The 21814-nt window shown below is 37.3% G+C and overlaps 1 protein-coding gene across 5 annotated transcripts in view; it reads left to right on the top strand.

Moving 5' to 3' along the window:
* Nucleotides 1–380: 380 nt before the first annotated feature.
* Elavl2 (ELAV like RNA binding protein 2) overlaps nucleotides 381–21814 on the top strand; it is a 152105-nt gene continuing 130671 nt past the window's right edge. For 3 of the 5 annotated variants that reach the window (XM_060365854.1, XM_060365849.1, XM_060365846.1), the window contains exon 1: nucleotides 852–953. Coding sequence is in view for 2 of the 5 variants with exons in the window: in XM_060365857.1 (XP_060221840.1) it covers nucleotides 927–953 (27 nt within the window). In the remaining 3 variants the exon portion in view is untranslated. Of the gene's footprint in view, nucleotides 583–851; nucleotides 954–21814 lie in introns of those variants that run through there. The other 2 variants (XM_060365857.1, XM_060365858.1) reach the window with 2 other exon arrangements.

The following is a 21814-nucleotide window of genomic DNA, read 5'->3' as shown; positions in this document are numbered from 1 at the left end:
CCCTCATTTAGGCTTTAGGATCATCTTGAGTGTTTGGATCCGGTCGCTCTTCATTGTGTTGCGCTGAAATTACTTTTTTTTTTTTTACTTCTTTCCACGCTGACTGCAGAAAATGCCTTATAGGGAGTTGGAGAGAGAGAGAGAGAGAGAGAGAGAGAGAGAGAGAGAGAGAGAGAGAGAGAGAGAGAGCGCTTCTATCTCCTGGACAGACAGAATGATACATACTGTCATTAACAGTTTTGACCCACCCAGACCCCACCCTTCGATTGCATCCATCACAGTCATTACAAAGGGGCCTCGCTGTCTCGTAGCTGCCCTGTTCCTGGGGCTCTCTGGCTGGCTTAATGAGGTGCACCCAGCCGGGGCTATTGTGCAGCGCGATCGAGACAGGGGCGAGACTGCAAGGATCCTAGCAGCTGCTCGCAGCAGCCGGAGCTGCAGCAGCCGCTAAAGCCCAAACCTCAAGTGGATGGATGACTCTGGAAGTGTTTTCCTGAAGGAACCTGCCAGGCTCTGGAAGACCGTGGCAGGGCTAGTGAACTTAGATGGGGCTTTCCTGTTGTGTACTTGAACTGGCTGGAGGCAAGTGCGGTCGCTCGGGTAATCGCCGGGGTGCTGGGGGCGGGGGTGGTGCAGGCGGTTTAAAGCCAGTGCTCGGTCAAAAGGAGTCTAGGATCAATTTCCCTTCCAACCACTCAACTCTCCCCCTTACCTTTTGTTAGCTTGCCTTTCCCACCCCCCTCCTCCTCCCTGGTGTGGTCTGAACCCAGCGTCTAGCTCAGGGGTTTGATTGTGCATTTAAATGTAATTCTGATTGGTGAACGCTCTCTCCTTTTTGTTGCGATTACTAGAGATACCTTAGTCCTGCCTTCCCAGTTCTGCGCCCAGCAAAAGCAGTTTTGAAAAATTAAGTGCAAAAAAAAAGCATGACAAAGCAATATGAGGTTGCTGTGGTAAGTGAACTTTTAAACCAAAAATTATGATTCTTCTGGTATGTTCTGTGTTTGTAGCGGTGTAAAAGGGACTCACACACAAAGAGTTGGGGGCTGGGAAGAGGGGGTGACTAAACGGACAGACAAAACCACTATTTCTGATTTGGGTTTTTCTTTTTTTAATTGTGTTTTGTTTTCTTTCTTTCTTTTTTTTTTCTTTTTTTTTTTTTCAATGGTCAGCAGACAAGTTCTGTGCTTTTTTGATACTATCGATGCATTTAAAGTGGGTGAGAGTTGACAGTCAGTAGGGGGACAACGACCCAGGATTCCAGGTTATTGTCTGTTTTCAAAAGAACCCTGAAGCTCTGACTCCTTGAATTTAGCAGAGTCTCTGGGGGCATTCCAGATGATTCTGACAGCGAAAAGAACAATAGCCTGAAGCTACCTCAGTCCCTTTGAGTGTCCCCACTCCCCTCTTCCTCAGGTAGCAGCACTGGAGACCACCATTCTTAGACCGGCGCTTAAATCCTGAATGAGAACCAAATAATGTATATGGAAAGCTGTGGACGTGAAAGGTTAGGGGAAGGCATTGCTGACGCCCTCCTTGCCACAGCAGAGTTCCCTGCCCCACTCTCTGTAGGTGAAAATGTGGACAGATCTTTCGGAGTGCTCTCTCAGTTGCTTTTATTTATTTTAAAACTGGAAGTATATCACGGGGAAGTGTTCTTAAGTTCCACTTTCTTTTTCTCATTTTTTTTTTTTTTTTTGAGAACGGCTATCCAATCCAGTATCTGTTGTGTAACAAAGTTAATAGTTCTAGTTGGGTGAAGGGCTCAACTTCTGCTCTAGGGAATTCTAAACTCTGGCTAGATCTTCTCCCATGGGTAAGAAGTACTAGTACTCAGTAGCCTTGACTTATTATTAATTATTATTTATTGTAGAGCTAGTCGCTTTTGGGTTTATCTAGGGCTTTTGCCATAGAAATGACTGAAATGTCCTAGGTTGGAATGGACCTGCACACTGTCAGATAAGGGAAAGCCATATATATGCGCTTTCAAACCTGAGTGATGTGATGGAAACAAATAATGCCCCTTGAAAGGCTGTTCTTGTTTTGTTGAGCCTCTGTACTTTAATTTCTGTGTGTGCTGATGTGATTACATTATGATTCTCAAGATATATTATAAACATCCAGTGAACCTAGAAACATTAAAAAAGAATTAGAGTATATTATGGTACAGATGAATGAATTTTTGTACATCTGCTTAATAACTACTTTAACAAATTCTACAAATTTGTTAAAAATTTGTTTTTAACAAATTTTACAAATTCTACAAATCCCCCTTATTCTACAAAGTTCCTGTTACTTCCCAGGAACTCACAGCAAAGAGCTTTCTTCCAAAGTCAGCTTACCAAGTCATCAATGCTACTGTTTTCAGTTAGAGCTTCCAAACTCAATAGCTAATTAAACTACTTCCTGTGTCAATAAAAAAGTCGGCTCAGTAAATTATGTGGCGGGGAAAAAATCTCAGAAGTTTAGAATTCAGTATTACATGTTTGGAGTAGCAGGACCTCAATAGGGAAGTTTGCTTTTCTGTGGGGCTAGAATTGGACCATAGACAGCCAACTAGCAGTGTTCTATAAACATAATTCATTTTGGCCTTTACAACTCCCATTTCCTTAGCTATTTAACTATGTGGTTAATCTCAAACTATATTACCATTATCTGGGGGTTTTAAATAAATATATTGAACTGTATGTATGTATGCAGTATTAAAGTAAGAATCCATTATTTTCCACTGTAAAGGTAATTGTAATTATGTATGTCTCCTGCACATTGATAAAAATAGATTAGTTTGACACTTTAATTTAGAAAAGTATCCTTAAGTAAAAGACTTTTTTAACCACATTCCATCTCAAATCAATCTTCAACTTTACTGTGGCTTCCCACCTACACACTGAAAATACTGTTTGAGTTGAAGACACTCACACAAAAATATTATTTTAAAAAGTACGATGTAACTTAAATCATTTCTGATATTTTCCCTCAATAATTCTCTAGTTCTGTGCCAGTGTTAAGGTGGTAAACTTATGTGGAAATTTCTTCATAGTAGAATGTAATATTATAACATAATGTTTTTTTCTGAAAACCAAAATATCTAAGTATATAATATAAATATATATTTTAATAAAATGTAATGTTCTTTTTAGGCATTATTAGCATATTAGGTACATAGAGATCATATTCTTATATTTTCCCTCAACCTTAGTTTATCTAAATATATTTTAAAGTAACAGAAACTTTATCGTGCTCTTAAGTTAAAAAAAAAAGTCTTGTTTTTATAGATTTGTTTATTTTCTGTATATGAATGTTTTTCCTTGCATGTGTGTGTGAATACCACATGGGTGATTGTTACTGACAGAGGTCAGAGGGCAGTGTTGGATCTCCTGGCACTGGAGTTATGGATGGATGTGAACCATCATGTGGGTGCTGGGAACTGAACCCCAGTCCTCTACAAGAGCCACAGGTGGTCTTCTACTGCTGAGCCATCTCTTTATCCCTATGAAGAAAATTCTTGGATGTTTTAAAGTCTGACAAATAGTCACTGCTTCTTTTAATTCTGTTATTTTGAGTTGTTATTTATATATGAAGAAGTAGATATGTGGAAAGTAGAGATGTGGGGCTGGGGCAGCCAGATTACCCTCATGGTATGTCAAATACGTTGAAGATCTGACTTCTTGTGCAATGCTGAGGGCTTGCAATGGAGCAAGGAAGCAAAGTAGGACTATTTCAAGCAATGCTATTCCTGTGATGGTGCTTGGGAATGGACCTAAGGGTTCGTGCATGCTAGGCCAGAGTCCTACTACTAAGCTATTTCTCCAGCAACACAAACAGTTGTGTTTTTCATTTATTTACTTGGGTGTGTATATGTGTTTGTGGGCACTCAGGAGAATGCATGTGGATGGAGAAAGGACAGCTTACAACTCTCTCTCTCCGCCATGCCATGTGGGTGCTGAGGCTTGAACTCAGGTAGACAGGTTTGCCTGCAAGTACCTTTATCCACTGAGCCATCTCTTGGACATTTACATTTTGAAGGTACAAAAGTAATCTTTATTATGTGATTAACATTAAATTGAATATGTATCTTATATATCAACAATGTCGTCCAAAGAGTATCTGAGAATTTACTAGTTGACATTATTAGTTCAGCGGCCAGGATTCAGTCATACAGGCGAGTGCTTTGTATATATGACCTAAGTTGCAGGTTTATATGGCCTAGATACTTACATATTTAAGGTTAGACATGTCATAAAACATGAGGGGATTTGAATTAAAAGCTGTCACACTCTAAACTTAGGCCCCAAAATGAAGCAAACTATGAATCAAACAACAGAAAAATATGAAATAGTCTACTAGACTTGAAAGACACTTAAATAAAACACACATAATCTCTATATTTTCAGATAACTTGATAATTTTTGTTGTTTGCCTGACAAGAACTTATTTTTCAGGAAAAAATCAACAGAAACAACTGTGAAATATTTTCAACTACGTCTTCCAAATTGGTTTTAGATGCAGTAACCTGTATTGACTGGCTATTTCTTCTCTAGAACAGTAATTATGGAGAATTTCTTTTATTCTTTGTCCTATCCCCCACACCTACAAAACAAGTAAACAAACAAAAACAAAACAAATATGTGTCATTTATAATGGCAAAGTATTTTAAAATAAATTTCTACAATTCTTGTCTAAATAAAAGAAAAATATAACTGAAAGCAACTTTCCTTAAGTTGAAACTAAATAAGGTGTTTTGTTTTGCTAGCAACTTAAACAGGATTTAATTTTTATTCTAAAAAAACTTGAAAATCAGATTATGATAGTGTCTAAAGTAATAAAATCCCATATGATTTTGTAAGCAAAATGACTATTCTTTCTTTAGTCATACTTCCTAAACTAGCATTTACCTTGACATTGTCAGTCTCTACCTCAATTATTTAGTGATTCAGGGTTTTCCATTTTCTAAACTGTTTTCATTTAGAACCATGAGAGCAGATAGTTACACAAAAAATTAAAAGTTTCAAATGGAACCCGATTGTATACCTTTTTAAACAATAAAAGATAACAGATTCTTAGCCCGACTTGATAGCTCACAGACCCTAGACAAGCCAGCCTGAGCTACAGTGTACAACCCCACCTAAAGACTCCCAGGGCCCTCCATGATGAGAGACTCCATAAGACACTGTAAAAGAACAGTCTCTATATTTTAAGTATTCTTTTAAAATTAATATTTGGGCCATAGATATTCCATCTTTTTGTGTGTGTTACTTAAATGCTTAGACCTGTAAAAGTGGGGGCATTTAGATTTTATAAAAATAATTAAGGCAAGTTACCTAATTTTCTTATTGTCTGTATGGAAATATGTTTAAGGACATCATTACAGCTAACTGGAAGCTGCTCAGCACTTCTTTTTTTATTTGAAGAGTAGGAAAAGCATCCAGATTAAGTCTGGTGACTGTATGAAGTAAACAAGATCCTTGCTTGTTTGTGTAAATGCTTGTTCCCTTTAAAATTGTGTTACTTTTTGTGAAAATTCAGAGAGCTTGTATATTTGAAAAAGCATGAGAAGGTCCCCAAGATGGTTTGTCTAGTCACGGTGCTTTTGGTGAAACCTGGGGACCTGGGTTTGATCGCTGGAACTCAAGTGACTGCTGAAGGAGAGAAAAGACTCCACAGTGCTCCCTTGCCTTCCACATGTATAGTGCGCGTCTGTGTCCATACATACACAATAACACATACACAAATGAAGAAGCCGGGTCAACTGACATGTCCTTGTAACACCAACCATTTTCAAGGCAGAAGCTCAAGGATCATAGGTTCAAGGCCAGTCTGGATGATGTAGTGACACTCTGCCTTTAAAAAGTTTAAAACTATATGCATACACACAGATTATTTATATTAATGATCTTGTTAAGTGCAGAACTTTTTTTTTTAAAGTGACTGATCCATCTTTAAAATTGCCAACTCTTCTAACACAGAATAATCTAGATTTATCATATTTATATTTTATTATCACAAAACATCAATAGATGTTTCTCAAGTCAGATAATTTTGAACTTTAGGAAAGCATGCTATAAAGGGAAGACTCATGAGGCTTGAATATGGATAATATTTAATATTCATTTCTATTACATTTTGGCCATGGAGCACATATCTTGAAAGACTGGTCATATTGTACCCCCAAGAAATTAAACTTGGTTGTTTGTACATTAAAAAAAAAATCCTCAATAAAATTTAGTCTTTGTTTTTAATGTTAAAATGTTTTCATGACTTTTCTATAATATCCACAGTTTGTAAATTTATGTTATTATTTACTAAAAAAAATACTGTGTCTAGACAAAGGGTGTCTTTCCACTCAAATTCATCAAAATGTAAAATCTACCATATAAATAATAAATACCTATAGGCATGCATATAAAAAGCTATGGTTATAAAAGTGCATAACAGAAGAGAAAAGTTAAATTATTAAATCCTCCTTTCAGCTTTAAACTTAAGGGATAAGGGGTACCATGAAAACGAATTTTATTAAATAATAGGACTAGTTACTATACTTAGTATTACTAAAGACTAGGACTATTTTAATATGAGCCTATGGAAACAATTTTTTTCTTAACCTCTCCACTACTGCATTCTCACAACTGCATACAAAGTTATAATGTCTTTAAAACAAGAGTGGAAAAAATATTAAGCATCTTTAAAGTAAGGGAAAAAAAGTCAAAAGTACCTTAAAAGCCTACCTTGGTTCTTTGAAAAGGAAACCATTGCACATTGTGTCAGATAAGGTGCATGTTTGTGGACTTTATATATCTCTGGTAACATGAAAGTTTTCCCAAGAATTCATAAAATGATGCAAACCAGGTGCCACTACACTTGATGGACACTGAGAAAGCTTGAAAAGGCAGTGACAATGGCTTAGATTCCTTAAAATAGAGATTCTAAAGTTAATAAGACTAGAGATCATTTCCATTAAGAAGGAAGAATCCAACTTTTTGAATGTTTCCAGAAAAGTACTTTAAAGAGCTGATTAATATTATAAATATTTAATACCATCTTAAAAATTACCCGTTATCTTTGTTAAAGATAATGAGAGCTAAGATTGCTATAGAAATTTAGCCTTGCATTTCTAATATCTCAGGGTTGAATTTATCAGCATTGAATCTGATTTTGTGACACTGATTGTATTCAGTACATATTTGATTGTTACTGTTGAAGCCACATTTGTGGCCGTTGTATCTGAGAATATAAATGAAAGAAAGACTTAGCCCTACAAATAGCACTGCACGTTGCCTAGTTAAGTGTAATGCTAGAAGATGCATGGGAATGTCCTGCTGGAAAATAGGATCATGTTGTCAAGCAGTAGGCATTCTGTCTCTGAGGTAGATATGCACCTAATAGTTTCATGCAGTGAGACCAACAATGTCAGAGGTATGTACCACATACCTTGAGGAAATGGGGTAGTTCCACCCCTATGCCTACAGTTGGCATTACCCTGACATTTATGAAGTCTTCTCAGATTTACACATAGATTTTGTCTTCTTTAAACACACACACACACACACACACACACACACAGAGTAATGGAGTTTTCAAATGACATGCAGAAAGATGGAAGTATACATTTCTTTTGTCCTTACATAGATGTGCATTTATGATGAGGAAGAGCAAGCTTCCTGCATAGGATGCTGACTGTTTCAAGATTCATTAGTGTAATTCCTCAGATACACTGTCTTTGACAAATGTGCACAGCCAGGAAAGCCTTTAATATATTGATTATGTTAGTGTTTTGTTGCTTGTGGCATAATGGATTCAGCACAAGTTCCATTTTTATTCCTTTATGTTCAACCAAAAGGAAAAAAAAAAAAGGATCCTGCAAACTGTACAAGGGACTCACAAGCAAAAGTAATTAAATAACGGAAGTGCTGAGGGAGATTGCCTGTGGACTGGACTATGATGAGGAAGGGGATGCAATAAAGAGGGTATGTGAGAGCAATTGATCTAAAAGATGTTTTAAAGTAGTTTCCATTTCTTTGTATTGTTCCATGTCTGCCTGAGAGGAAGGAAGTGTTGCTAATGTGAAAGTTTTCTTACTTGTGATTGATTTTCACTGTTGGTCAAGTTCAAACCATCCTCTTTCCTCCTGAAGCTCGCAGATGTATGTAGATTTACTGTGAAAACCCTTTACTTCAGAGTAGGACTTTGTGTGCATCATACAGTTGCTCTCTGATGCTCCCATCATACAGTGTAGCCCTTCCTTCTGGGATTCTCTCCTGGCGACCATTTTTTTTTCCCAGTTTATTTCCCTGTGTTCATTTTGAGGAAACTCCTCTCAATATTGTTATATGTATTATTTTATAGGAAGGAAGTATGTAAAATATTCTTGAACTCATTTTACTTGTGAGCTTGAATAGCATTCAGATTAGAATGATTTCTCCAGAATTTTGTAGGCTTGCCCAATCCAGCTGTATATTTTATATGCTAATGTAAATTCTATTTTTGTTCCCCTTGGGGGTTTAAGTGATTATAATTGTTGCTCTTCAAAAGCCAAACAGATGATGATTGCTGCTTCAGGAGTGTACCAAAAGAAACTGGCTTTCATTAAACCTGCTCATCCACTTCATAATTATCTCCATTTTATCTAGCTAAGAAGCAGGAAAAAATGGCAAGTACAGTTCATTGAAGCCAGTTCAGTTATTTAAACATCGCTTTATTGAACTAGCAGGAGGTGTTAAAAGTAGGGGGAATGTTTTCGTTCTAAGGCTGATATGTAGCCAGTGGCTCAACTCAAGAGTTAGTTAAGCATCAAATGCCAGAGGCCACAGAGAGGGAGAGGAGTCCTCTAGTGGATACATTAAAGAGTACTGCAACGACAGCGTTTCTGAAATAATCTTTCACTTGCTCTTCCAATATATTCAAGATGAAGTTATCTATTTACTATATATTGAGAAGACCTAAAATGCATTCCAAATAATAGGAAAGTATCCTAAGGAATATGCAAAAACTGAAAGTGACATATTCAAAAGTATGCCAAGTCCTGAGCCCCATGTCAAGGATCTTGCAAGAAATCTGCGTGATGAGCTTTCAGATCTGACAATAGGCCAGAACAGGCTGTCGTTCAGGGAGGGTGGTTCGCTCAGGAGAGAGACACGGTGGCTATGAGTTGTCTGCTTTGCAGTCTTGGTGAGCCTAGGAGTGGGGTTGTGCAGGACAACGTTTCTGACCGCAGTGGTACAGAGTGTCTTGAGCTCTAACCCAGGAGACAACAGTGTCTACAGCTGATCAAGCTTCCATTTGTGAGCAAACAACTTGCTGCTGGTAACAGGGAAACTCTTTCACTTTATATATAGGAACTGGAAATATGGGCCTATGACCCCCTCTCCTCTACAACTTAATCAGCATCTCCTTGATCTACAGTGACTTGTCAATGCATGATGCTAAATTATATCTAGACTGCAGAGTCATTCCTAAAGCCTGAAGGTAGATTGCCCTCAGGGAATAAGTATTTTCACAGTGAGCTCCTAGGTAATCTATGCAATTTGCATTCTTAAATCCACGGAGAGTATATCAAGGACCTGTTCTCCAGAAATTCTGAATTAAAAACTCTCTTAGGTAGTGTGATTGCCCTGGAATTTTCCTGAATTCCTATGTATAGGAATGCCAAGATATAAATCACTTTGGTTTAAAAAGGCTTGAGTCTGAGAATGTTCCAGCTGTACCCAGACTAGCCCGGACAAAAATAGGAGGTTTTTTGTTTGTTTTGTTTTTTCCCCTTCTCCTGCACCTTGTTTTCTACCTCTAGGACCTAACTATCTTTTGTTCTCCTTAGACTCCATTTCCCCCTTTACTAATACTGTTAAAGCCCAAAATCTACTAGGGAAATATCTTTGTTCCTTCCAGGGTGACAGACAAGTTGCTAATCTAATAAATTAAGTTTTAAACTAATGAAAAAGTATTAAGGATAATCTTGTTGTGTTTAATAAAAAGTCACTGAGAATCAAAAGCAACTGGTAGAAAATTCATGTCAGCCTAGTGTGTGTGTGTGTGTGTGTGTGTGTGTGTGTGTGTGATAGAGATAGATAGATACATGCATACATACATACATGAGTGCCTGTGTAATGTATATATTTCTTTAGTGGTTGCTTTTCTTAACTGTGTGGCACCTTTACACTGAGAAGATTGCTTACTGATCTAGAAGTAAAACAGTTATAAATGAACTAAATAAACTAACTGAACAGAAAAATATGACTCTGAAAAAAATAATTCAGTAGTGTTGACTTATCTGCTTATGTTTATTAAATAAAAGTGAAGCTACAAACATAGCCAACACTAAAAATATATCTTTGCTCGGAATGATTCTGTAATTTCCCGGCGTTATCTTTCATATCTGTTCATTTTACTAGCAGGAAATGGTTCTTATTTCATACAGCCATATGATATAAATAAAACCTTCAGATATACCAATTAAATGTCCTTCAGCCTCAGTAATAGCATCACGGAGAGAGCAGAGCTAAAATAGCTCAAGGAACAGTTTACAGTCTCCACAATAAGGGACCAAGGAGGTGAAATCTGTATTGATTTTTAAAATCCTGTGTTTTTTCCTTTAAACCCGTTTTATCCAAATCTTTATGAAGTTTTTTCTTCCTCTCTGTCTCTGTCTCTCTTTCTTTCTTAATAAATAGGTGTGCTTAGAACTAACTTGACAGTTACTGAGCAGAATTTCCTAGGGTCAAGAGCAGGAAAAAGAAAAGTGCCTCCCCTTCCTCAGGTAGAAAGAGGCATAAATGCACAGGCCTGGGAAGCATGGTGTCATAAACAAAGACTTTTTTTTCCATTCTTTTTTATTTTATTTTTATTTCTTGAGACAGGGTTTCTCTGTGTAGCCCTAGCTGTGCTGGAACTTGCTCTATAGACCAGTCTGGCCTTTAACTCAGAAATCCACGTGCCTCTGCCTCTCAGATGCTGGGATTAAAGGCATGTGCCACCACACCTGGACAGAGAACAAGGACTTTTTTCATTTAGGAAGAAAATGTACTGCATCCTTGAAATGACCACTGATGTTTTCAATACCCATATTACCAATGAACAAAGCTGAGGCTTAGATCATTTGGGTGACTTGGGTCATAAAGCAAAGACTTGGAAAATGCAGAACCAGAATTCAGGTCTGCTTGAACACGTAACTGCTACAACCCTGAACTTGAAAAGACCTTTTAATATACAGATGGACATGTGTGGGTCTGTTTTATAGCTGCAATTTTGCACCCAGGAGCTTCAGTTTTGCTGCTTTGATTATCTGAAGAATATCCAGATCTCATGGGGACTGTCTCAGTTTTATAGCCTTAGGAAAAAGCCATTGTATTCATGTGAAAGGTGAGATGGTCTACTAGTTAAAAAAAAAAAAAGCTTTAAAATTATAAGTAACATGTTTTTGCTTTCTTTATATAAAGGTCACTTCTTATCTTTAGCTCTTAATTCACAAATTCAGGAAACTGCTGTAATTTCCCTGCAGATTTGACTCAGATAGGAGGTGAGGCTGGAAGTGTGTGAGCTTTCTTCCAGGTCAGTTCCTCATGAAAATATTAACAATTTTCTAAAAATCATTCTTGTAGATGCAGTTTCCAGAATGCACAGCCTTAAGATCTTTTTCTTTCTGATTTAGGGATGACACCAATATTTTAAATAGTGATGATTCATGTCTAGGACTGAAATTTGTTTTTCATGAGTTTATACATTTTTTTTCTCCTTTAATTGAACCAAAAATGGTTTTTTAATTGGCTTTAACTCATGCCTAATAAGTTGGATGAGAATTGATTGCAGCAGTCCTGTTTGGTTTAAAATTATTCAAGACAAATGAATACATGAGTGAAGGCAGTGGCACTTCAAGTCCTCTAATATGACAAAGAAAGTTTTAAAAAGAGTTATAATTCATATCTAAAAAATTAATATAGAGGTGGTTTATAAAGATTTAAGTACAGTAACGGGGCACTTTCAAATACACCGTATTACAAAATCATTTATCTAATTAGGATTATTTCTTGATACCATTCTCCCCGGGCTTAACAATACCACAAATTTAGTCTATATTCCTTTAAGAGACTTAGCACCTGCTTGTTCAGAATCACTCCACGGTTTTAGAATACTTCAAATAGCGCAATGAAAAAAGAAATAAGGCAGAGACTGCGTCAGAGGTGCTGCATCATACCACAGAGACTGTGAGCTGTGTTTCATTTCTCTGAAGAGTGATTTTAAAAACAAAAAATTAAACAGTATGAAAATTGAATTAACTTGGGTGACTGTTTAGGGCATTGAAATAACAATTCCCTAAATGGTACCTGTCAGCAAGCCAGTTTTTGTTCAATCTCATCATAATTACTTACTGTATTATGGTTTTCATTTACTTATGCGCTATAGAAATATAAGCAAGTTATTTTAAGAATTTTTTTTTCTGGTTGGCATAGATTTGTTTTATGAGATTCTTTACCTGTGGTGGGAAAGTATATAATGGGTAAAAGAAATGATTAATTAAAGAGGAAAGAAATTTCCTTTTGTCTTAATTTAGATAGGCAGTAAATGAAGGAAATAGTTGATTTTCTTTCTCCAGGTAGTATCAGTACTGGACAGGATAATTATATGTGATGCTATCTTAAGAAATCTGGGAGAACACTTTCTTATATTGTGAATATATTACTCTATCATATTTCTTTTTCATCTGCATTAAATTTAAACATTTGATTTTGCCTGTAAATGTTCTTTTGCTAATGAAGCTCAGGGCTGTCGTTCTGATCTCTTTCGGAATCAAAATCCTGTTGGACCTTAACACTTTATATATAGCAGCTGCCCTCACCTGGTGGCTCTAGGGGCAGAAGCTTGAGTGACTGACTTTTTAAAATTTTTTTTTTCTTGTCAAAATCCCAAGATATCTGTTTGTTGGCTCTGTAAGAGTTAATGCTTACTTAGAATTTTTCCAAGGGCAATAATGCAGAAAATACAGTGAAACAATTAACTGTAAATGTGGTGCCTTTTTGCTCAAATTAACTTTTGTGTAATGTTGCAGTGAACATCCTATATATAAGATTTAGTAAGCTGGTATTTCAAGAAAAATTCTCTTATGTAATTAAACAATAATTATATACCATACTTTCAATGACTTTATAGCTATTTACCATATAGTTAGGGAGAAAACTCCTAAAAATACAAAAAGAAACAGAAAAGGACCCCCAAAATCCTAAACATTCTTCACATTTCAAAACAATGTCACTTGAGTTTGAAAACATCGTAGAGCAGCTTATAGTTTTAAAAATTGTAGTAATTTCTCTAAGTCACTTGTAAGAAGCAGTTATCAATTTTGTTTCTAGTCTATTTGTCAATGATAGACATTCTCACGAGTGGAAGACATATGAGTATAATTACTTTTGATATAAAATAGCTTTGTTTGTTGATGTTAATGAAATATCTATATCTATTCCTTGTAATTTGTTCTCTTCCAAGTGTTATGTGACCTGTAATTTGTGCTATATTTAAAGATGTTGAATTTTATATGTAAAAGGCACAGCAGGGGTATTGTGCTCAACAATGTGAAAGGGCTCAGGTTCTAGAGACAGACTGTCAGTTTCTGCTTCTAAATCATGGCTGAAGTTCCTCAGTGTCTTCAACTGTAAGACAGGAAGAGTGCTGTGATGATGTCTGAGTTAGAAAGCCCCTAGCCCCTAGCTCAATACCATTATTGCTAAGTTAGTCTGGCAGTCATGAGGTTTAAATGGAAGGGCTTGATGAAGGGAAACAGATAGTGGGATAAACAATGACTCATGTGATTTTGATGACCATCACAATTTGTGTCTTTATCGCAGAGTTTTCAGTGACCTCCACAGGCACAAAAGTGTTTTAGGGGCATCCAAAGTGAAGCTGGTTGCCAGCCAAACAGACTCTGGCTCCATTTCTCTTACATACAGCCACCTTCGTCTCCTTGTTGCACATGTATTCTTTGTTCATAATCTGTCACTTTCCTGGTTCTAAGGAGACATATTTTGACCACCAGAACACTTTCATTCTTATAAGTCATGCACCCCTCTTCAGGACCTGTCAGTCTACTCTTGTGCTTAGTTATTCTTTGATCCTGCCACATCATTCCAAGAAGGTTTGAATTTCAGTCCAACCTCAGTTTATGTTTGTGGATCTCATTCCTGTGTATTCCAGTCCCTTCTGGTTCAGCACTTCCCCAAATTTACAGTAATCAGTGTTATATAACTTGTCTTGGTATGTGCACTTCCCTAAGTTGATTTTCAAAGCCAGCATGGCAACTTAGGCATAAGAAAACAACCTGACAGCTGTGTCTTCCAGCCCAGTGCATACACAGTAGCCTTCACTGCAGGACTTTAATTGTTACCTCTGCAACATCTTCCAATTGTCCTGGACAACACTCCCCACCTCCTGCACACATATAGTAGATTTGCATAAAGATCCTTCACAGTGAGGATGGACACTGTAATGTCTGTAAACGTCCTCTTTATACAGACCTTATAAAGAGACTCAAACTTCCATGAATTTTTTTTTGATGTGATTAAAACAGAGGCATACCTCTTTTAGTATTCATATTGCATCCAGGAAATATTAGTATTCCAGAAAACACCAGTGTTCTATGAGTTAAATAGTGAACGTTGACATAAAAGAAGGGTTTTTCTTTTTATTGTCTGCACATGGAGTCCAGAAATATCAGCAAGAGGGGGGGGAACCTCACAGTAAATCGTGTCAAAATAATTCAAAGAAACGTCTATTTCTTATTCAGACAGCTTACACAGTCTGTACAGCATTCATTTATGTTATAATTTTTAACTTGTGTTTATAAAGTCTGATATTTTAAAACAACCATGTTCTCTCATTTCTAATGCCCAGATAGCAATGACCAAAGGAATGGGATTGTATTTCTACAGTATCCTTGGCCCCAAAATGTTGCTTGATCAAAACAGCAGATTTTTGATCTAATCATAGCATTGTGAATCTTTAGGAAGCATTGGTGTGAAAGAGCAATAAGCAAGAGCATTAGCTACTCTGTGTGCATGCAGATATATTTCTTCCTGGTGCTAATTACACTTCCTCAGGAAATCTGGTAGGCTTAACCTTGAGTGGGTCAGTCTTACCAAATTGTAAAAAGGTGAAACTAAGAACACTACATTTGCTTTTCACGGTGACCTGCAATGAAGTAAGCACTCAAGAAGTTTACATTCAGTCTTTTTATCAGGCTGCAATTTTTTTTTTCTCATTAAGGACACAATACCCACATCTGTAGCTGTATCTTTATCAGTCCATGGCAAAGTAAGCCAGAAGGAAGTGGCAAACCTATAAACCATAAGCCAGTTTTATTGTTCTTCTGATAGTCTGGTTTACGAAGTAACTTGATATCAATTCTCCAGTTTGTTTTATTTAAAACAAATGAACAAAACCTTATTATTAAAAAAGCTCTTTATACAGTCTTCCTTTATATTCCTTCAGATATTTATTTGATAATTTTTTAAGCACAGGCAACCTAAGAAATCATAGGCCAGAGTAGAAAGTCCTGTAAATGGAAAAAAAAATGTAACAACATATAAAAATATATGTGAAAAGAGAAAATGAGCCTAAAGACAGACTAGGACGAGGCCATTGGAGCTAATTTCTTTCCATGTCATAAATAACTAGTAACTTTTCAAATCATGTTTTGGGATTAACAAAGAATAGAAAATAAGCTTAGATTGTGTATGCATATATATAATTGAATAATCAAGTGTTTCCACATTAAATCAAAACATCTTAATTTGGTTAAATTTCAATGGTGTATATTTGATTAAATGTGATTCCATCAAGTAATTAACTGAAATATAAGCTATACTTTATGCCAAACACTAACATTTGAGCCTAACGAAAGTAACAATAGCCATAATTAATGCCAAAGAGAGAACAGACTGCAGGAAGATCAGCATTCAGGAAACCTGCTCTCTGTTTCTATTAACCTTAGAAATGTTACCTAAATTCCTCATGCCTCTGCAGTGCTCCTGAAAACGAGACATAATTTATGTCCCTCTCACCTCCAGGGGTTACCATGATAAATATGTAAAAGTGCATTGAGCTTTTTGTGATAAAAGGCACTATAAAAATCTAAGGTGTTTTTATTATTATATCAGTCAAATGGGATCGCAGACTCAGTCCCTTTTTGAAGACCCACAACTTTTTATAGGTGAATCATGAAATGGTATTGGGAAATATATTGGAGTCACATAACAGGTCAGACAGAAGATTTTTATGTCTTCTGGGGCCTTTAAAACTTGGTTACAATTAGAAATATGAGAAGATATTTATCATAGAATGTATCAGGAAAGACATTAATGAGAGCAAATGAAAAGTAAAAGTGCCTACGATTGTAGTTACTATGTACTAACCACTTCTTCCATGCAGGAACTTTGATTGTTCTAAGCTCATGATTATATGTAACCCCACAGTGATATAAATTGATTGTCACTATCATTGCTTTAGAGATCAGGAAACCAAGGCACAAAGTTGGTAAGTGGAGGCAAGACTCCATAGTGGCAGAGTCAAGTACCAGTCAACATGCTGAAGCCATGGCTCAAGCTCTTAGCAGCCTTCAGAACTACAGCTCCTAAAAGGGTGCTACTGTGATATCTGTCTCAAAGAGAAAATGTTGACAACCACATAATAAACAGTTACAGTGCACAAACATTTAGAAGACTAAAGAGGAGTAACAAAGCAAGGGCAGGCATACTGTGAATATGTTTGATGTAACACATTTACTGAGCTATTTAAATTTTCTAATTTTCTCTTTTCCTAGGGTTTCCTAAAAGCTTAATCTGATTTCCATTAAACACTTACAGTCTGTAACCCTGTTCTGTTGCTCTGGCACACGATGGGCACTCAAAAGATGCTTGAATCAAATTGAAATGAGCCTTTTGTTAAAGAGGAGGGGTAAATATTTAGGAATTGGATGGATTGTCACTTATTTGGCACTTACTTTATGATAAATGCTATAACAGGAAAGCTGTAATAGCTCCATCTGATATTTTTGGTAGCAGATTCATGATCAGCTATGAACAAAAGTATTAACAGTTTTTGGGTATGTTAAAAGCTTCCACTAGTTCTGCCTCTGGAGTAAAAGAAAGACTCTTGGCCTTAACTGTATACTATCTTATTGCCTACAGAGAATTGAATCTAGAAAAATGATAAAAAAGTTTTTTTATACTCTTGACTATTTTGGTAGTATTCACCACTGGTAATGAATTGCTAGCCTTTAGAAACACCACCACCACCACCACTACCACACACTCTCATTATTATTAGTAGTAGCAGTAATCAGTGGCAAAAAAGAGACTGGAATGGTTTTCATATTTCAACACTAACACATTTTTCTATTCAGTGAAAAAAATTGAAGTTACCTTTTAGTTTTAAAATGTCATAATAATTTAAATTTATGAAATATCTCTTTCACCTCACAAACTTGGAATGCATCTTTTAGCTTTGATGCAAATTCTTATCTTTAGAGGGTTTTACTTAAATCAAGAAACAATAGTTTAAACCATCTGCTGTTTGTGTGTCTAAATTCGCTTAAGAAAAACAAACAAAAAAACTGTATAGCTTAAATGTTCATTAAACCTGGTAATTCAAAATTGTCTTATTGTGACAAGTAAGGCAATATCTTGTTCATATGGATATAGAAGTTAATACCATAGTGCAGAAATCCAGGAATTTATAAAAAGAATTTTTCTTAGCATGCTTATACAGTTGCTATTATTTAAACTTCTATAACTTTATAGAAAAAGATAATATGGAAAATAATTTTTATAACCTTACATTTCTGCCTTATTATAGAATACTTCAATTATTTAATCATTCATGCACACACTTGGCTTTTCTAAAAAGGAAGAACCCAAACATTTGTTCTCTCTGTTACATGATATAAAGGATTTATATATAGTCATTCAATAGAAATGTCTTTAAGATTCTATAACTGATACTGTATTTCCTGATCACTCAGTAAGTAATCAGATCACTTCAAAGTTCAGAAGAACTCTTTTTTCATATGGGCAAAGAGTTTAATAATCACCAAAAACATGTAATAGAATCTTAAGGTTTTTCTTATCCCCTTTCCTAACAAATTTACCTGTTTTTCCTCACTTCAAAGTGATTAAAACATGCTCTACATTTTCAGTCTTGTGTCCTCTGGCTTTGATCTAAATTTTAGGGTTAGATGAAATAAACACACATTGATTTTCTGAATTTGGATCGGCTACATCTACTTCTTGTAGCTTGAAGGTACTTTTTATAGTGTGTCCAGGGCAGGATGTAAATACTGTGGGAAATGTGTCCTCTTGTAGACATGGTAACCGGATACCCATGGTGGACTCACAGTGAAGACACTTAGGAAACAAAGCATAAGGTCCAGTGCCAGGCCGTTAGTGAATCAAGGCAATGCATCAAGGGTTATATGTTGGTCTTCATGTATTCTAAACTGTGGGCTAGCCTCATTCAAATAGTAAGTTTCGAACCTCATAAGCAGGCAGAGGGGTGTAGAAATAAAGCCTGCTGTGTGAAAAGCTGAAATCTTACAACACATACCTGGAATGGAGTTTTCCTCAATTGTCCTATTGTAATGAGCCGTGTAAAGGGGGGGGGGGAGGGAGTTGAAATAACAACTGTTACTGCTACAGGTAACTAAGTGGATGCTTAACAGAATTTGATGACGTCTCAAGCCATTCTAAAAGCGAGGCAGATTCTCTCTGGAGCAGGAAGGAGGCCCTTTCACGTAGAGACCAAAGGCCGGGTTGTCTGCTGGCTTTGATAAGTCCTGGATCCAGGTTGATGTGTGTTTTCTTACAGTGGAAGGAAAACTTTGGAGCCTATTTGGAAGCCAGACCCTCTGCCCTCTGTCTCCTGCTGTGAGCTAGATCCCCCTTTTGCATCAGGTTGGCTTCAGTTGTTACTTAAGCTCTAGATCACTCTCACCAACTTTATGCCCGAACATTGAGTCCCCTTTCCACTACTGACCACATCCCTTCCTAGATAATTTTAAAACCTGTTGGGCTTTTTCCTTCCACTGCCCCCCCCCCAACACTGTATAAAAAATCAAAACACAATATCCCACTGCAGGCGCCCCCTTTCTGCCTGCCGAAAGCGTTTGAATGTCAGTTTGCTTTCGGAGTCTATCAGCAGCCGGCTGCCTCTGCCACCTGAATTTCAATTTCTTAATTCACAGCCCAGATGAAACAGAATGGAGCAGGATCCGGGCTGCCCTCTACATTGGGTTGGGCTTATCAAGCGTGAAGTTTGGCGCTTTGCAAACCTATTCAAGCGATTATCTGTTGAGGACCTCTCTAGCCATCTCCATCTCTGCAGCGGGCTGATAAGACAGCTGTTTCACTAGCCTCGGTCTCCCCGGGCCTCAGTCTTCAGATACAAACCCCGCCTTTGTCACCGTGCCCCGGTGCTGTCGCTTGCTCTGTGGGGCAGGGGTTGATCTGAACACACGTGGGGAAAAATGTGAGTGTGTGAGAGAGAAGAGAAGGAAAAAAAGAAGGGGGTGGGGGATTGGGGGCCTGAGGGATCTGGGGGCAGGGTGCTCGCCCGGCGCAGTTGATGACTGTGATTGACTGGTTGGTCAGCCAGGCTTTATTATTTCAAATTAGACGTGGATCGCACACAAGTGGAAACATAAATCTTCAATATAAGAAAGAGCCTCTGAGCATCGGAAGCAGAGAAACCGTTTCTTCCCAGGTCCGGGTAAAAGGGGCGGGCGAAAAGACTGATTGCTACCATCTGAGACAGATGGTTTCCTTTAACTTTGGAAACTGCTATTTTTAATTACTTGTATTAATTTTGCATGAGCTGTATCGGCTGCAGGAGGAAGCTTAGAGAAGGCTGTTAGCATCACTGAAAGAAACGGACACGAGGATCTGATTTGCCCTGTATCACCTCTAGTTTTTTTACCCTCGCCTGTTCGCGTGGATGCTCCCCCTCACGTAGCAGAGACGCGAGTTTATCCTCATAAAAGTTCCTACTGAGTAAAAGACGGAAGAAAATCCGAGGATATTCGTGGGAGTGTTTCTGTAAATGATCTTGGAAACATAGAGGGGCACGTGCGACATAGCCTGGTCTCAAATCGGCAGGCAAAGGGCTTAAAGGAGAATGTGACTCAGACAAGAATTTTCCCGGGCAGAGAGAGGCAAATGGGGTCACAATGTAGAGTCATCTACCAAGATTTACTGGAAAAAACAAAAAACAAAAAACAAAAACACATGAATGAAAAAATTCACATGTCTCTTCAGGTAAAACAGAAACTGGAGGGATTCCCCTTGAGTATATTCTTGTATTTTGTAGTCTTTCCCCTTGAAGATGAGTTGAAAGACAAGAAAAGGCTGTTTGTGATCTTGCTTACTGCCTCACTAGACACTGTTCCTGCTCCAGCATTTGCAGTACAAAGGGTCCTTTGCAGAACATTCCTGAGGTATTCAACTTAAGTAAGAGCAAAAGGCTTTCCTTTGCCAGGGAGTGAAAGCACCCAGGATGAGTTCTTGCTGCTTTTCCCACTGGAAAAATTCAGGATGAAAAACCGTGGATAGGCTTGCCAGACTTTTCCAAGATTACCGGGATTTGCATTTATTTAGCAAGAACACCTTGATGAGAGGAATGCTTCTCCAGGCCGGTGGGGGAAGGGTGTGTAGCAGAGGAAAACACCCCCCATCCAGGCTCTAACTCTGGGGTTTGTCACAATGGCCGAGCCCTAACAAAAGCGAGCCTAATTCCAAACAAACCTGTTTCTACGGAGGGCAGTCTCTGCCTCAAATCCGAGGTCTAAAAGGTTCCTTCAGCGTGTTCTGACCGTGTCTCAAAGGGAGGAAGAGAAAATACTGTACCAATCTTGCTGTGCAAACTTTACCCTGTCCGCCTGGCTAGTCTCTGTCCATGGTGCTAATTCCTGCCCCAGTCTCCTGTGGGTTCTCAGGACCTAAACTGACAGAAGTGTCACATATTTCTACAACTTTTTCTGATTTTTAAACTGTAAAAAGAAAGCTGACATACTCCTTTCAGAAAAGAAAGTAAAAAAAAGGCAGTGGGCAGGTTATATAATATCAACACTTCTTATGCAGAATTTAAATAGCATATTTCCAATATTACAAACCTCCCCAAAGCTGGACAATTAAAAAAATAGTATTTAATTCATTCCAGAAGGAACACTATGTAGATTTTTCAATCCAAGTTAAATATTGATCCACACACATAGCCAAACTAGTTCATTCACTTCATTTAAAAAGTTACTATTAGTTTGCAGAGCCTTTGATTACTTTCAAGTCACCTCTTCTCCTCCTGTAGAAGGAGGCTCACATGAGGGAGTTATTTATCTTAAACATCATTGTCCACAGCAGCTTTAAGTATTCCTGTGAGGAACATATTCTTTTATGAGAAAACTTCAGTAAGATAGCCAATTGAATTCTTAAATTTTCAGCTTTGAAAAGCATTACTTTGCAATTTTATCAACACCCAACTTGTCTCCAAGCTTTCAGCAGCTCACCAAACTTGTCCCTTTCTCCCTCAAGCCAGAATAGTGCTAAAGGCTTAGGAGAGAATGTCAGAGCTAACATGACTTAATCAGAATTTGAATATCTTGAAAAGACTGTTTATCGAATGCAAGTTTAGGTGCTGAGGATAATTCTTTTCCTTAACTATGAATCAAGAGATGTTGATTAAAATTTGTGCTTAATTTAGGTGGAATGTTTGCACATAGTCTTCATTAATCGCCACAAGTACAGTGTGCCTTAATGTTTCAGGGCATGACATGTGAAATTCCAAGTGAAGT

This window comes from Meriones unguiculatus, chromosome 12 (genome assembly GCF_030254825.1).
Source record: "Meriones unguiculatus strain TT.TT164.6M chromosome 12, Bangor_MerUng_6.1, whole genome shotgun sequence".
Lineage (NCBI taxonomy): Eukaryota > Metazoa > Chordata > Mammalia > Rodentia > Muridae > Meriones > Meriones unguiculatus.
This window is presented reverse-complemented; position numbering and strand designations above follow the sequence as displayed.